Below are 17397 nucleotides of genomic sequence, written 5' to 3' on the forward strand. Positions count from 1 at the left end.
AGCTTTATTCTTTATTTACATTACCAAAGTTTTTTTGGTAATGCAAATGATGTCACACCCATCCCAGTGTAGTTAAACTCACGGAGAGCAAAGTTCAGCTCCAGATTTGGTCCTGGAAGACAATCACAAGGACGCACAGCCGGTCCGGCTCCTAAACGTTCTAGTCACGCTGCTTAGAAACCTGCAGGAAGGTTCTGGGTTCTGATCCGACTTCTGAAGAACGGCTCCAGGATGGTGGAGGTGCAGATGATGGACAAGAGTGTGAAGGGACAAACGGGTCCAAGGATCTTCATGCTGACCATTCAGGACAGAAACCATGAGCTTCAAAAATCAAGACCAAAAAAAAAAACAACACAATTGAAATCAAGCTAACTAAATCAAACTAATAAATAGAACAAACAAGTCAATTATAACAAAGTAATCTGTGTTTAGAATTGGAATTGAGTTATTTTGTTTTTTCCTTTTTGATCAATTCAAACCCATTAAAGCAAATTATTAAAATAGTTCCGTTATCTAGCCTGAATGAACGACAATACACACATCTTGCAGTTCAGTGATTCTAATTTAAAGTCACTTCTGACAAACACATCCACATTTCTACATAAACATTGATCTAAACATATTAGTTTCCCTTATCTCATGTTTAAGGGGAAACTGGCCCATGGCTCCATCAGACACCAACGCTGCAAAGCTTCAATACAGAAGAGTTCAATCAATGGGTATAAGAATATGGAAAGGAAACTCTTAATGTAAGAGGATGTCCAACAACAACCACAGCTGCAGATCTAATGTTCTGTACAGGAAAATGAAGAGGAAACACATAAGAATGTAGCAGCAGCCGGAACAATAATATCATTACATCATCCAGCCTCCGCCTCCCGTTTCCAGGCCCCATTTTTTTCTATCAGATCTGAGTTTCCTCCGTTTTTATGAGAAACAACATAAACACGTTCCCTTTTTTAATAAAAACAAACAGGAGCTTTGATCCCGTTGACGCGCTTCAGTGTCGTCCCTCAGTGTGCTCAGTAGTTACAGAAGATGGCTTTAATGGCGAAGACGAGGCGCACGGAGAGAGAGTGATTGATATTCAAGTCAATGGACGTCTAACTTTTTAAAAAGTTGATGTCTTCTGGTAAATACATTCTGCTTTGTTTAGAATGTAATATTGTCAGCAGGCTGCGGTGCTGATCCGTGTTCAGGGCTTCATTTCCCCCGAGCTTCATTAATAATACACTCCCTCTATCCTGGTGGGCTTTTAAGTTTTGCATCTCCGAGCCTGTCGGGAGGCGAATCACTCCCGTAATGCTGCGCAGCTCCATCACAACAAGACGAGGAGGAGGAGGAGGAGGAGGAGGAGGAGGAGCCCCCTTTAAAAGCAGCTAATGTGCACCCCGAGCACATTCCCCTGCAACACACACACACACACACACACACACACACACACACAAGCCAGCCCCCAGGAGAGAGCGAGCGTGTCCCTGCTGATGCAACAAATTGAGAAAATGGGGTGGAGGGACATGGAGGAAGAGGAGGAGGAGGAGGAGGAGGAGGAGGTCTAAGCCCCCGGGTCTATCTAATTATCTGTAAGGATCAGCAGTGCTCAAGGATGCATAAGGGGAGGGATTTGACTGCCAGATCCACTGGGTAGAGAGGCCTGATTGGATCGGTCACCTCTGTCCACACACACACACACACACACACACAGCGGAGGCTCATTAGACTCAGGCATATGCATGCATGCAGATGAAGGGATTCTCTTCCGTCTCTGGACACTTTGTGAAAATCCTCCGTCTGAGTGATATTGAGCCTCCGTAGGTCTTTTTCCTGGATATTGTAAAATGTTCAACGCAAACTCCAAACACCAGCAAGGACAGGAGAGGGAGAGGGAGAGAGAGAGGGAGTCAGAGAACATCTCACACTCACATTGTCTGCAATTAATGTGCGATCTCTTGTGTCTAAATGTGGATAATAAGATGTGTAAGTGGAGGCTAAGTTTGCGTGAGAACAATACGTCTCCTTCCCCGTCCTCGCCGCAGCTCGTGGGGAGGTCGAACGGAGACGAGCGAGAGAGCGTCTCACCCCGGGATAATTATCCTCTGTGATTAAAAATTATAACTTCTCAGTGTCGCAGCGAGTATCAAACAAATTACAGTCATTATGGAGAAGGTTGAACGCCGCGCTGCTTCTGTCTGTGGTGCTCAGCTGATGGAGAGGAAGATCAGATGTCCTCCTGCTCCTCCACCTCCCTCCCTCCCTCCTTTTCTCTCTGTTTACTCCACCTATTGAACTCGGAGGCTGCTGAGCTGTCGATGAAACCCGTCATTACCGCTTCTCAGCAGCTCGCCTGCCTTCTTCAGCTCGCCGGCCTTCGACCAGGCTCTCACTAATTGATGCCCGGATCGCGGCGAAATTGCGGCGATCGTTGTCTTTCCTTTCGGCTAATCATCCACGCCGTCCCCTCCCTTTATGTCCTAATGGTCTGTAAGGCTCCTACCTGCTCTGTCCTGCAGCTGAAATGTCTTAGTGATGATCAGAAAAGCTTCCTTCCTCCCTTTTGTAATTCCACCGCAGCGACTACAGAGATTATTGACATTTGCTCATGAAAATTTGCCAGCGGCGCTCTTTTATTGCCTCCACGCCGACATTCTGGACGGCTGCAGATCACAGTGACAGAACTCGGATCATTTTACATGGGGGGGGTTCCGTCTCTTGTGCTCGGGCGTAATTAAGAGCAGCAGACAGACGCACATCCGGCTGACAGGTCCCTGCTTTAGCTTTACTGTGGAGGGATTCTCACACACGCACTGCTGCTGTATCTGTGTGAATCCCTCAGCGAGTATACACACACACACACACACACACACACACACACGCTCAGAATACTCTTAATCACTCAGCTCCAGCACCAGGTTGATGGATAGGTGGATGTTTTCCCTGCATCGTGGTTGCGCAACGGGTGAAGGCAGAGTAAATGGGGCTGCAACCCAAACTGCTGCTGCTGCTGTTATATAGGTCACACCGCGTCACTCCTACCTGGATCATTCATTAACCATCCCAACGTCTGCCAACATCTGCCGCCTGTTGCGACTGAAGATAAGTGCGGTAAAGTGTCGAGCGTTGTTCCCCATTTCTGCAACCGTAAACGGCTCTACGGCTCCGCTAGCGTGGAGGAAAGAGCTACAGCCCGTCTGTATCTGTGTCCACATCAACACACTCCTTTAATTCACCTCCGCTCATTTGCTTCTGTTCTTTAGAGGAGGAGGAGGAGGAGGAAGAATTTCACGCAGGATTGACCCTGGCTAATTGCGCGACACTTTAATAAATCCCAATCTGAGCGGCGGAGCGGCGGAGCTAAAGGCTCAGCACGTCCGCCTCCGGATGCACGGGCAACAATGGAGCAGTTTGTGTTTGTGAACGCTGCATTTCCATGATAAACTTATAAATCTGACTCAAGTTTATTGGTAACATTTGAGGGTAATGTTCCCAATTTGTTGTGCGCTCGTATGCAAGAGACAAAATGCTTCCTCGTGATTAAAGAAAAGGGCATCTGGACGCACTGGATCACATTTTTCTCTCTCATTCACACACACACACACACACACAGCTTTCACAGTCCTGCTTCCCGGCCCTGCCAGGAGCCTCCTCTCCCTTCATGAAAGCAGCCACCTGCCCACCTGAGCCGGCCCATTGTGCGCCGCCCTTATCGCGGCGGTGCCGGTTCTGGGCGCGTGGACGGTCCCACATTGATCACATTGTTGTGGCTTCTCCGCCCATTCAGTGCAGGGTGGGGAGGTCACAGGGGGGGCGGGGGTGCGGGGGGGGGGGGGGGGGGGGGGGGGGACTGCACCAGGCGCGCCGCTCTTATCGCTCCCTCTGGAAACAGAAGGTGGAGAGAAGTTTTCCCCTCTGGAATCCATAAAATCCCCAAACGAGTGAAGCTCATGGAGGAAGACTGCAAAAATGCTTCATCATAATACTGAGGGATTACTTTGAGTATATTTTAGGATAAAGACTTTTATTGGAAAGCATGATTGAGTGTCAGGACGACTGTTTGACTAAAAACAAAGTGAGATTCTGAGACTTCAAGTTGTAAAATGTAAAGAATGAAGAATGACTTTACAACCACTTCTTCTTCTTTTGTGTTTTTATTCAAACAGAATAACTGAAACTTTCCCTTATGTATTTGCATATTTTTGAAAGATTATGTCATTTTGAAACCCGGGAGGATTTTATTTCCTGCCGCACTCCATGGTGGCGTCCTCCTCTCCCTCCTCTCCCTCCTCTTACCTCTCCTTTATGGCAGCTCCCTCCATTCAGCAGCACTGAGCTGTGCCGCTTCACGCTGTTCCCACTTGTTTTCCACGCTTTGTTTCATCCCGTTCTCCTCCTTTACATAAAAGTGTCGTCTCTCATGTTGTTTATTCTTGCTTCAGCTCGCGGGAAGGTTCTGAGCTTTAGCCCCCGTAAACAACCCAGAACGCCACGCGGAAGGAAGAAGAACGTTTATGTTCCATTTGAACAGGAGATATAACGTGATGGGAGGCGTGTTTAATTTTGTTCCATTTGTGCATCTTTAGATTTCTCTTGGTTGCGCAGCAGATAGCAAGGAAGGGTTAACAGGAAGTGTTGACATGATTTGGACCCCAATAGAATGAGCCCATCCTCTCAACTTTGGCAGCCGATCAAATCACCATCAATCAATCACCATTCGCAAAATCAATATTCCGACAATGGCCGACTCCGTCCTGCTGAGTCATCATCCAGCACCCTGACTCACAAACAGGTCTTGGCTTCCCTAACTTACATAACGTGTCAGGGAAGAGTTGAACTGTTCCAAACTAGTGGTGCTTGATGCGCTGAGGGCTGGAAACAATACCCACGGTGCTGTTTGGTCCTTAACCTTAACGCTCCTGCCTAGCTCGTAGCTCACGCAGCGCTCTCTGGGCTTTGGAGAGCCGCTGGGAAATTGGATAGGCGAAGGCTTTCAAAGGCGGTTCAAGCACCTTGTTCCGGAAAAACAAGGACTTTGGGTGAACCGGGTGAACTGTTTGAGTGTTGCTGACACGGTCGGTTCACGCGGTCGTCACCTCATGTTAGCATTAAGGTGGAAATCTGTGTTTATATACCGAGTAATGAATTTCATTTCATGGAATTTCTTTCTATTTCGGAGTTTTTGGACTTCAATAAATGAAGAACGTCCGAGCCTTAGAGTCAAACTAATCTCTTTGCTTTGGCGACTTAAAAGATTGCAATTTCATTTTGTTCAGACTGGAATGTAACCAGACGCCGCGGAAATCTCTCATTTATTCTGTCTCCGATCGCTCTCCTTGAAGTTGTGCGTCTCAAAGGTTTAGGTGTCTCTCCCTGCAGAATCCGCCAGTGCTCAAGGGCTCCGATCTGAGAATTGAGCTCCTCCCTACGTGGATTCACACATTCCCCCAACACAAAGACCCTCCTGAATGAACTGGAAATGTCACCCAAGCTTCAGTCGGTGAAGTTTGGGTGCGTTTGGAGCTGTGGGTGACATTTCTGCTTCTGTGTTCTTGTGTTGTTTTAAGTTCATGCGTCCAATTTCAGTTAGTAAGTAAGTGTGAGTGAAGCTTTTTGGACTTTTGTGTCATGGCCTAGGGACCAAGATGCTAACATGAATCCATGGACGGATACAAGAATTAGTTGGATGGAAAACTTGGGGTTTTCCATATTTTCTTTTGTCAATTTCTTCTAAAATTGCAACCCCTGGGTCGTCCTTCCTCTCCTCTCTGCATCAGTGTTCCAAAGTGGTTCTGATGGGTCAAACGCTGAGAGAAAATGTAAAGAACCAGTTATGTTCAGCCTTGTTGGAGGTACGAGCTTTAACCAGTAGCTGTTTTCGCTCACACCATTTTCGCAAATCATCGCCCTCACCTCTACCTCTACATTTATGTTCAATCTTATCTGAAACCAAGAAGAGAAAGTATCAAACCGCACCGTCCATGCACGAAACTACACAAAGAACAGAGCGGGGTGTGAAGCGTTGAAAAGGACAGAAGGTTGGTTTGTTTTGATTGATAAGCTCTCACGGGGGTGTTGTACGCTCCTTAGATAACACAGTGCTACAGCTCCGTCTCCATACATCCACACATACATCATCTTTACTTGGAAGGTCGACCGTAAACACACGGTTTGAACTCTGAGGGATCTGATTCTGCTGCAGCCCGGCAGGAACTTCAGAAGTTTCTAACTCCGTCCACCACTTTCTCCTTTTTTCCCCCCCGTTTTTTGGGGATGATGCAACATTCTGTCAACCGCGTCATTTAGTTTGAATTACCACACCGCCGGCAACGAGTACAGGCCTCTTACACACACACACACACACACACACACACACACACAGATGATGCACAACACTGGCACTTTAATTACCTGCTGTGTGATGCGACTTCCTGCATGATCCAGCGTTACGTAACTGCAGTAGATTTTCCAATTACAATTCTAAAGGCCTCAGCACCGGGGGGATTGTTGTACTTAAGCATTGCTAAAGCGGCCCAATAAGCACGACTCCTTTAGAAAAACCAAGGCTGCACCCCCGCCCCCCCCTCCACCCCCCCTCCCCCCCTCGCCCCAAAGCTCCCCGTTGGGACGTTAGTGTTTATTGCCCGGAGAGGCTGAAAATTAATTGGCTCCTTGAGCTGCTGAAACGACCCCCTCCCCCCCCCCCCCTTACTCCCCCCCGACCCCCTTACTCCCGGTGCCACGGCCTCCACCTCACTGAGCCGTCACTTTAAGTCGAAGTGTATTAATGGACTGCGTGGGCTATTGATTCCTAATTCCTCTGGACGTGGACATCGGGGATAAATATTGCGTGGCACGGTCGTCTTCAGGCTTATTGTAATCAGCATTATTATTGATCGGCTGCCCGGACCTCCACGAGTAATCTATTTTAAATACACTTTGGATAAGGAGGGGGTAGGGGCGGGGCAGGGGTGGGTGGGGGGGGGGTGGGGGGGGGGGCTTTGTGGATCCTTTGTGATCACTGAGAACTGAGGGCGAAGAAGGGAAAGAGGATGGAAGTGTTCCTCTGTTGGTCCGTCTGAAGTCTGTCTCTGGTTCTGCATGTAGGGTGGTCGCCGTCAGTGTGTGTGTGTGTGTGTGTGTGTGTCCGTGTCGCTGCGTGGCGATGGGGATGATGGATGAGGGTTGAGCCGGTGGCGAGCCAGACATCGGCGTTATCGATTTATCCTCGCATTTGTCTGGGAGGCAGCGACGACGAGCATTTCAACGCAATCTGCCCCTGTCAGGCTTTTGTGCGACGCCGCCTTGATGCGCCCGTACACATTTTCAGGGATTTCACTCGTCGCCGCGTTACCATTACCGACGGGGGGCGATTTTCACGCACCAGCGGAGCCGCGGGGCCTCGGCTGAAATGTTTCATTGTCTGCTGAGTACAGTGGCCGCCCCCCGCCTCACTGAGGTGCGTTTGTATTGATTCCGCCTCCAAAGTGCCATCCACTTGTTTAACACCCAGTCTAATGCACTTCAATTGGCCCAACCTTGTCCGTCTGGCTGAGAGAGAGGACTGTGTGTGTGTGTGTGTGTGTGTGTGTTCGTGTGTGTGTGTGTGTGTGTGTGTGTGTGTGTGTGTGTGTGTGTGCGTCACATGCTGCAAATGGGTGTTTGTGTCCCTGCGACTCACAGCCCACTGAGCAACAAATTAAGGCCGCAAAGCAAAGTTGCCGTCCTCTCTCTTTCTCGCTCGAGGCTTTGTTGTTCTTCCCCTCGCCGCTTTGCTCATCGCCTGTTCATAATCAACGCTAACGAATTGGAAGGACGTCTGCCGTTCTCCCCGCTCAGCCATCTTGAAAACAGGCCTAATTACAGGGGGACGCAGAGGCGACATGATTGAACAAGATTAGGTTTGATCCAGACACGCTGATGCTACACGCTTCAGACAGACGCTACCTGTTCTGTTTTCTATTTGAATCCCTTCCAGCTGATTGTGCGGCTAACTGGCAGCCACAGCGCCTCACAGCAGGAAGGTCCTGGGCTCACATCCAGCTCGGACAAAGTCACTTAACTAGACGAGATGCGGTGGAACAGCCACATCCTGTCTCCTGTAGGTTTACACGGTGTGAACTCTACAGTTATATACCTTACATAAGCAGCATTAAATGGATGAAAGCGGCTCTGGAGTCGGCTCGGATGATCGTGCAGAGCTCCAAATATAGATGAGGTAAATCTCTGTGATCTTTATGTCTGTGTGTTTCTATGAGATCTCTCTTTTCTTTAACTTTCTGACATCTACCAAATGCCAAAGTGTGCTTGAGTCCGCTCCGCCCGTCCGTCTGCAGGAGTCAGAGATGTGAGGAGCGATAACCATGAGGAATTACATTTAAATGTCTCCGTGCGCCGGCGTGCAGTTAATGATGGCGACCGTTATGACAATAATTTTATGTTAGCGTTGACATTTGCCGCATCGGCGATCTTTGACTGTTGAGTCGGTGAAATATGAGACGGCCAACCGGCTCCCCCCCCCTTCATCTCCTGCTCCCCTCTCTCCTTCCCCAGGGGATGATGTACCTGGAGGAGAGGAGGCTGGTGCACAGGGACCTGGCGGCTCGGAACGTGCTGGTGAAGTCGCCCAACCACATCAAGATCACCGACTTCGGCCTGGCGCGCCTGCTGGACGCCGACGAGAAGGAGTACAACGCGGACGGCGGCAAGGTCGGTGTAAGTGGAGCCTTGTGCATGTCCGGTTGTGTTGTTGTGCTTTACCAGGCGGGGGGAGGGGGGGAGGGAAGGGGGGGAGGGAAGGGGGGGAGGGGGTGACTACGCAAAGAGCCCAACCCCAGAACATCCGCCTGAACGTGGCAGTCCCAGCTCCAGTGTGTTTGCTTTGGTGTGTGAGAGCCAGAATACATTAATCAGAGAGCTTTTCTTCTCCATCGCCTCAGACTTACTATGCAAATTGTCTCCATCAGCTCCCTTTATTAAATCTGCTTGTTCATTGCTGCATGTATTTGACTGCAGGCCTGATTGTAGCCGCTGCGCCGCCGGTCGGAGCTTTACAAAGAGAACGGCGAGAAATCGTGGCGGTTGTCCCCGCTGATGACGTGACGGAGGAGAACGTGCCGTCGGCAGTCGCGGCGTAAAAATAGACGCGAGATAAATCAGAAAGGTTGAGGTCCTTCTCCCACCAGAAACATTTAATTTCCCTTATTAGCGTTCATTTCTCAGGAGAGCGAGTGTGTGTGTGTGTGTGTGTGTGTGTGTGTGTGTGTGTGTGTGTGTGTGTGTGTGTGTGTGTGTGTGTGTAGTCCAGGTAATTGCCTTGCTCCGTGGGTTCTACAGCTGAAACTTCTCCTTTCCTGCCAGTGTGGAATAATAATAATATACAGTCATAATCTGCCAAAACCTTCTCGGCCCTGACAGAGGTCCTGTTTTCGTTTTTTTTTCCTGCCTGATCCAAACCGAACAGCCAACACAGACTCATTTAGTGTAGCTCCCTCTCCATGATGACTTCACTTCATCGATCACATGACTTGAACAGCGTTGGGCGAAGCTAAACTCTCCACACACGGTCTGAAGGCTCCGCCCTTTTTCCTGATCCGTCTGTGTTTGGCCGGATGAAGGAATCTTCGTCTGCAGCTCCGGTGTAAATCGGCACAAAGACTGCATTTGGATTTTGGTTTTCTTGTTTTTCTGGAGATTCCTCTGGTCTTCATCTCCTCCCTCTGTCCTCAGATGCCTGTGAAATGGATGGCGTTGGAGTGCATCCACTACAGGAAGTTCACCCATCAGAGTGATGTGTGGAGTTACGGTGGGTGCACTTAATGGAATAAAACAATATATTTATTCGTTTTCATCTTTTATGTGCAGACGCCATCTTCTTTTATGCCTCTAACCTGAGATGCTCTCTCCTTTTATCTCCCCTTCCCATCCCTCCTTGCCTCGTTCTACCTCCCTCTCTCTCTCTCTCTCTCCCTCTCTCTCTTCCTCCAGGTGTGACTATCTGGGAGCTGATGACGTTCGGGGGCAAACCCTACGACGGCATTCCCACCAGGGAGATCCCAGACATCCTGGAGAAGGGCGAGCGCCTGCCTCAGCCGCCCATCTGCACCATAGACGTCTACATGGTCATGGTCAAATGTGAGCACCACGCAGGGACACACACACAGGGACACACACTCACAAATCACAAAGTCATTCGTCGGTAAAACATGGGATCTCATAATTGACGGGAAGCGTCTTGTTTTACCTCTGAAATGAGATTCTGCTTTATGGTCTCCAACATGGCCGCTCCTCCTCACCGGGGACGCTGCCCACATTCTTGTTGGTGTCGTCCTCCATCTGGACAGCTGGACCTCCCTTCCAACGCCGGCAGATACCCCCCAAACGCCCCTCCCGGCTTCGTCGAACGCGTCCAAAAAGCTGCCCCCTTACTCTCCCGTGTGTCGCCCATCCGTGCGCTCGTTCCACTGGTTGCTCATATTGAATTCCGAACCGCCCATCCCATATTTTCCAGGAAGCAGTCCAGCCGTACGTGCCAATCCCGGCTCTCCGCGCTCCGCCTCTACCGGCTGTTTGGCGTCCCTTCGTCGCAGCGCAGTCCGTCCCCGTCTGGTCATCGCTCCACCCAGAGAGGAGCGATTACTCCTGGATGAATCCCTACTAAACTTATTCTCTCTCTCTCTTTACATTCATTGCGAGTTGTTCTGGATAGGAGAGCGAGCCGGGAACGCCAAATGTGCTCGGGGCTGGAAATCAAAACAGGTTCCCTCGACGAAATGTTAATTCAACTGAAATGTCATAATATCTGATTGTTTTTTCCAAAATGAAATTCTACTGCACAATAGTTCTTGACAACAGAGAAGCAGCCGTGAACGCCCCGCGGCCGTTTAGCATCGGAACAACTTCAACTTCCTCTCTAGAGGAGGAGACACTTTTTATATGCTGATGTAAAATATGGAATAAGTGCCGTCTGAACAATGGGGATGTAAATGTGACTTTTATTGTAAAGAAAAGATAAATGGCCTCGTCTGTCTGTCAGCGTTTACATTCCTTTGGATTTGAAGTTTTTTTGAAGTTGCAAAACGAAAATTATGTAACGGACTTGAACTCAACAAAAAACTCATTTTTAAGTAGGCAGAGCTGAAGAGAACCAGAGACAGAAAAAGTGTGTGTAGAGAGAAGAGGAAGTGAGCAAAACAAAGCCATTATTATTTTTATTACATATGTGATGTAAGTTCTGTCATCACCATGGCATCTGAATTGAGGAGACGCTGTCAGAAATACTCCAAACAGGCAAAACAGGTGGAGTTACCAACATGCCGCATCCCTACACACACACACACACACACACACACACACACACACACACACACACACACACACACACACACACACACACACACACAAACACACACACACACACGCCAGAAGGATACGCAGCTACCGGCCACATTAAATGTAATTACACTTGACTAAGAACTGTTGTTGGTGATTTGTGGGGAGCGTCACACTGCCTGGCCTCTGCCTCAGCCTCACCCCAATAAAAAGCAAATGGAGTTTGATTAGCAGAGTGATTGGGCTTTATTTAGATAATGTTCCTGCGCCAGAAAAGGAAATAACATGAACCGATGGAATGCTGAAAGGCCAAATTACAGCTCAGCTCAGGGCTTGGTGGTTGATTGGGGCTCATGTTGGTGAATCTGAGGGCTCTCTGTTCCATTTCCTCAGTGTGTTAGTGCGGTGACGTAATTACACAATAAATACTGCCATTATGTTGCTCGTGGCTCCTTGAAAAGACTCATAAGGCCAATAAAGCCAAGACACCAACTGGTGTGTCACCTCCCTCAGGGGTTTGTTGTGTACTCAGGAGGAGAGAGAAAGTGGCCTCGTGGCTTCAAATCTCTTCTCTCTTGCCCTTGAGCAAAGCACTTAAACCCCTGCTGTTCAGGTTTAATCAGTCACAGGACTGTGGACTCACTGGGCAGCTGCATCACCTCTCCTCTTCCCTTTCTTCTTACCCTTACATCCTTGTCTATCCGTCTGCTTCTACCCACCAGGCTGGATGATCGACGCCGACAGCAGGCCCAAGTTCAAGGAACTGGCCGCTGAGTTCTGCAGAATGGCCCGTGACCCCCAGCGCTACCTCGTCATCCAGGTGGGTTGACAAGCCCACTGCTGTGTGTCGTGGTTCATTCCGTTCATGCGTGTTTAATTGTGCGTGCTGTGTTACGACAGGGAGACGACCGCATGAAGCTCCCCAGCCCCAATGACAGCAAGTTCTTCCAGAGCCTCCTGGACGAGGAGGACCTGGACGACTTCATGGATGCCGACGAGTATCTGGTGCCTCGCGGCTTCAACATGGCTCCTCCATCATACGGAACGAGGCCTCGCGTCGACTCCAACAGGGTGAGCAGAGTGCCTGAGCCGCCCGTAGAAAACATTAAAATACAAAACAGAGGAGAAGCCCCGAGGGGCGAATCAAAGCCTCTACCTTCACATTATTAAAATCACAACGAACAGGAGGAGCCGTACAACAAAGTGAAGAAAGAAAAGGGTCAAGTTAAATTACTTTTGAGGCGCATTTTCTAAGACTTTGACTTAACCAGGAGAGAAAAGGTATCGCACCATTTACAACCGGAGAAGTCGATGGTTTGGATTCTGAGGTTTCCAGCAATGTCATGTTGAGTAACAACGGGTTAGGAAGAAATGATTAAACAAGATTCATTCAGTTGGTCCAGAATATTCCCCTCTATATCCTGTATCCATAAACATTGATAAATTCTAATAAACTCATGGATCTAAAGGGGTCCATGGATCTAAAGGCTCCATGGATCTAAAGGGGGTCCATTCTAAGGCCTACGGTCCTGCAAAGTGATCGACAAATTCAGATTCTCAAAATGTTACAATTTACACAAAAACAATGTCAGTGGTTGAGGTCGGACGAAATTTCCAGCAAATCTTTCAATTTGTAAAATCGTGAAAACACAGAGCGCTAAGCGAATAGCATTCTGGTACGCTGAAGGCATTAACTAATAGATGCTGAGCCGCTGGAAAACGATTCTCCATCTTATTCACCTTTACCTTCACGACCTACCGGATGCCGGCGGCTTTTTGTTCTAGTAATCCATCCGGGTCCACTCATATTCAAGGTCGACACCCCAATCAAGAATTGAAACACTCTGTCACCAAGACAAAAGCACACATTGGCCGGACGAGGAGAGAAGTCCTTCGCCAGGGGGGAAGTTAGTTATTTAGGTTCCCCTGCTGACAGTCTGATGCGGCTCGTTATCTAATCTGCTCTGATTTGCTCTCGCTCTCATACTTGAAAAGAAGAGGGGATAATGAGTGTCTTTGAAGACAGGATGAAGATCGGAGTGGTTTGGGGTGGGGGGGTGCTGATTGCAGTGGAGGGGAGATGGTGGGAGAAGGTGGACAGACAGAACCTCGGGGTGTTAAGTTGTTTTTTCTCCCGTAATTGCTACAGCTACGTGTGCAGTTGGCAAGGGTAGAGGAAAGAAGGCCTGGGTTACACAGCCTGCAGCGCTCACACACCACAGAGAGACCCCCCTCTTCAGATGTCATGTTTTTGTTTTCATATGCGGCTATTGTTCTTTTCCTGAGGCTCAAGCGTTTAGAGTGCACCTTCGTCTCCCTTAAGGATGATGACTGCTGCGGTTTCCTCCCTTCAGTTCTCATTTTGTCCTAGTCAGTAATATCACATCTCGTGTTCTCTTGTCTTTGCAGAACCAGTTCGGCCACCGAGAAGGCGGGTCAAACTCTGCGGAGTGCTCGGCGGCGGGACCCCAAGCCTGCGCAGCCCAAGAAGCCTCGGGCGGTCAGGGTCCGGTGCTGGAGGACCAGCGGTGTAACGGGAGCCTGCACAAGAAGAGCCTTGGCCAAGCTGACGGGGAAGACAGCGGGGGCCAGAGGTACAGCGCCGACCCCACCATCTTCCTCGGGGAGAGGGGACCCAGAGGGGACACGGACGAGGATGGATACATGACCCCGATGAAGGACAAGGCTTCATCAGGTACGCAGACTAACACGGAGGGAAGAGAGGGGGCGTTTATGAGGGCTGAGAACGGCCCGGTGAGGCAAGTTAGGCTTTTATAGAGCAGCTTTAAGAGGCGGGGACTCCTTATATAAACGGAAACGTCTGTCTGTACGTGTGCAGAGCTTATTTTATTACTCACACAAAAGCAAAAAAGTAGATCAAAGCCGAAATCAATTTAAATGCAAAGTGCCAGTGTTTTGTCTTGAAGCGGTGCAGAGTGAACCTTTGCCTTTTTGTGACAGGCGTAAGAATAACATGTTTATGTCTACTTAGAGGAGCTGATTCTCATTCCTTTCCTGCTCTTCCATATTCTCTTTTGTCTTTGCACTCTTCTCAGAGTAAATATGATCATTGGTGTTTCACGTTCCGCCCGGCATCTTGTCTGTTATTCTCATTCCATTCCATTCCATTGATTGAAATTCTTCCTGAGGTTCGGCGGCGATGTAATGCGGTCCATCAGCCCCGCTCTTGCATCACGTTTGATTTTTGTTTTTCCGTGATCAGTTCAAACCAACAAGGCCTGAAGCTAAATGCATCTGATGCAATGTCAAGGAGTGGAACAGTGAGCAAAATCAATAGGTTTCCCACCCCACTATTACAGCGCCTGGAAGCGGTGAAGAGGGGTCATTTGCTGGCATTTCACCCCCGGCAGATGGAGCTTCCAGTGCCAAAGAGCTGTTGGCAACTTGCCCGTCTTGTCCTGAGTGACTTCCATTATCACCATTATCATCTCCATCTTCACTCCTCATTAGTAACTCATCTCTTTCCTTTCTTTTCCTCTCTCGTTTCTTGGATTGTTTTCTGATTTCTTTGTTTGTTTCTGTTGTAAATCTCTCTGACAACTTTCCTGTCTTTTGTTCTCCACTTTTCTACCCTCCTTCCCCCGTTTCTCACCTGTGCTACAGAATACCTGAATCCGATTGAGGAGAACCCCTTTGTCTCACGACGGAAAAATGGCGAGATCCATGCCCTGGACAACCCGGGCTACCACAGTACTCCCAACAGCCACCCCAAAGGAGAGGACGAGTACCTGAACGAGCCCCTTTACCTCAACACTTTCCACAGCCCTGCTGATCTGGGACTGGAGGCCCTGAGGAGAAACGGTCTGCCCCTGCCCCAGCCTTCCTCCATCTCAGCCACAACCTCAGGCTCCCACCTCCCACTTACCATTCAGACCGTTTTGCCTCACTACCCCATCCCCTCGGCCCAGCCCTCTCCGTCTGCCATGTCCTGCCTCCACGGTCCGCCGACCCACATCCTCCACACCCACCACACTCTCAGACCTGCAGGACAGAGCCAAACAGGAACTTCTGCCTCGGCCCAGGCGTGCCAGCCCGGTGCCCTCTCTACTTTGGTCCCCATCGGGCACGGCAGCCTGCCAGCTTACCAGAGCCACGCCGCCGCCCACCCTGCCAGCATGCTAAAGCAGGGACAGTCAGTCAAAGCCGTTGGGAAGAAGCTGAAGGTGACCTTTGACAATCCAGAATACTGGCAGCACAGCCTGCCCCCCAAATCATCTATCCAGGCAGCCCCTGACATTGCCCAGGGAGGCTCCATCAACGCCAAGCTCTTCTATAAGCAGAATGGCCACATACGACCGGCAGTAGCTGAAAACCCAGAGTATATGTCTGAGTTTTCCTTGAAATCTGGCACCGTCCTGCCACCGCCACCCTACCGACAGCGGAACACTGTGGTCTAGCGCGTTCCACTTGACAAACTTTTCTCAGTCCTACCCTAGCCTTCAACACTCCAGTGATCTCTCTGGTTCTACAGTTCCACTCAGAGGGGAGCAACCGCAAACCAACCACAGCCTCCCCACTCCTCACTTTCCAAACAACACGCCATCAGCTGTAGACTGTAGCAACATCTGAAAGAAGAGGGCCGAGCCGAACCGGGAGGAGCCCAAATCCAGACGCGCACGCCTGACGCTATACCTGATCTGATCCATTAACGTTCTGTAGATAAAGACCGTGTTCCGAAGCCTCCTAGAGTGTGAAGTGCGATGAAAGGTAATGGCAGTTTCCCATCACACAGCAGTGGATGTACTGTGTCACAGCGGAGGCAAGAAGGAATGGACTTTGGATCTTCTTTTATGTGAACTCACTGCCAGCCACTGCGGTGTCAGACTCATGAGAGGAGACAGAATTTTCATTTTATTTCATTTTCCGACTCAAAGGTCCGGGCATGGAGTCCTCTCTTCCACACGGAGGAGAATCTGTAAAATATGGAGGCAAAGAGACTGAGAGAGTGATTCAGAAATGTAACTTCATCCAACACCAAGGACGGAGCTCTGAAAGTTGATCAATCATATTCAATGGCTTTTGCCTATAGGGTTATACTGTACATTGTCAAACTTCCCATCAGATATGTGAATCTTATGTCATCTTTTTACTGTAACTGTGATACTGTGATGGCCAAAACAAACCCCCCCCTCCCTTCTTTCACATTTGTAGTTCAACCATGGACCGCTGTGTTCTTGTTTTGCTCGACTACTCATCTACTTGGAGATCATAAATAGTCTCTCCGAGCCAAAGGATAAAAGGGAAAATACACTGTTAACATTTTTATAAACACTGGCGACGCTGAAATTTTTATACACCGGCTTTTCCATTCAGACAGCGAAGCAAAATGAGAAAAGTAAAGCGTAACTTGGAGGGCAATTAGGGAAATAGCTGTAAATCTGCTGAATGGTGGGATGCAGCCATCGGTACTGCAGCTGAACTCAAAATGGTGATCAGTGAGAGAGAGAGAGAGAGAGAGAGAGAGAGAGAGAAGAGGGAGGGAAGTCTGGAGGGGAGGGGGAGATCGTACAAGCCCACTAATGGTGAACAAGACAGCACCAGCAGTGACAATAAAGGTGTGTGTGTGTGTGTGTGTGTGTGTGTGCGTGTGTGTGCGTGCGTGTGTGTGGCTAGAGAGAAACACCTTCGCAAGATGGAAGTCGGCAACAGCTGAGAGCCTTCAATATAGAAGCAACACAAACACGACCTCAAGCGTAGACATAACAACAATTTTAATGTCATTGAGTTGACGCTCACACAATCATATAGTGTCTCGTGTAATGAGCCAGCAGCAGCGACACTCAGCTCCTGGTGGTCCACAGCCGTTTCCATAGTGATCTGTTGGGAGAGGTGGATGTGTGATTTGATGTGTATGTTTCATTCTACATTCACTTATTCAGTCATCAAGGATAAATCACAGTTCTGAACTGAATCTTCAGTTTCCAGTCGTTAGTCTCCTTTCAGTTGCTAAGAAACATGTCAATAATGATCATTGAGAAGTTCAGCAATTATTGATTAAGTCTGTTGAATCTGCTGTAATGAATAATGGTGCATCATCAGCAAACGGTGAGATCT

At 49.0% G+C, this 17397-nt stretch overlaps 1 protein-coding gene across 1 annotated transcript in view; it reads left to right on the forward strand.

The window, feature by feature from the left end:
* LOC143015708 (receptor tyrosine-protein kinase erbB-4-like) overlaps positions 1-15740 on the forward strand; it is a 162281-nt gene extending 146541 nt beyond the window's left edge. Inside the window, exons 21-27 of the mRNA XM_076169763.1 lie at positions 8545-8706; positions 9721-9796; positions 9979-10125; positions 12045-12142; positions 12223-12393; positions 13732-14017; positions 14947-15740. Coding sequence (XP_076025878.1) covers positions 8545-8706; positions 9721-9796; positions 9979-10125; positions 12045-12142; positions 12223-12393; positions 13732-14017; positions 14947-15740 — 1734 coding nt within the window. The remainder of the gene's footprint in view (positions 1-8544; positions 8707-9720; positions 9797-9978; positions 10126-12044; positions 12143-12222; positions 12394-13731; positions 14018-14946) is intronic.
* Positions 15741-17397: the final 1657 nt, after the last annotated feature.

Source organism: Genypterus blacodes, unplaced genomic scaffold (genome assembly GCF_046128005.1).
Source record: "Genypterus blacodes isolate CSIRO-AG114 ecotype Tasmania unplaced genomic scaffold, CSIRO-AGI_Gbla_v1 ptg000212l_1, whole genome shotgun sequence".
Classification (NCBI taxonomy): domain Eukaryota; kingdom Metazoa; phylum Chordata; class Actinopteri; order Ophidiiformes; family Ophidiidae; genus Genypterus; species Genypterus blacodes.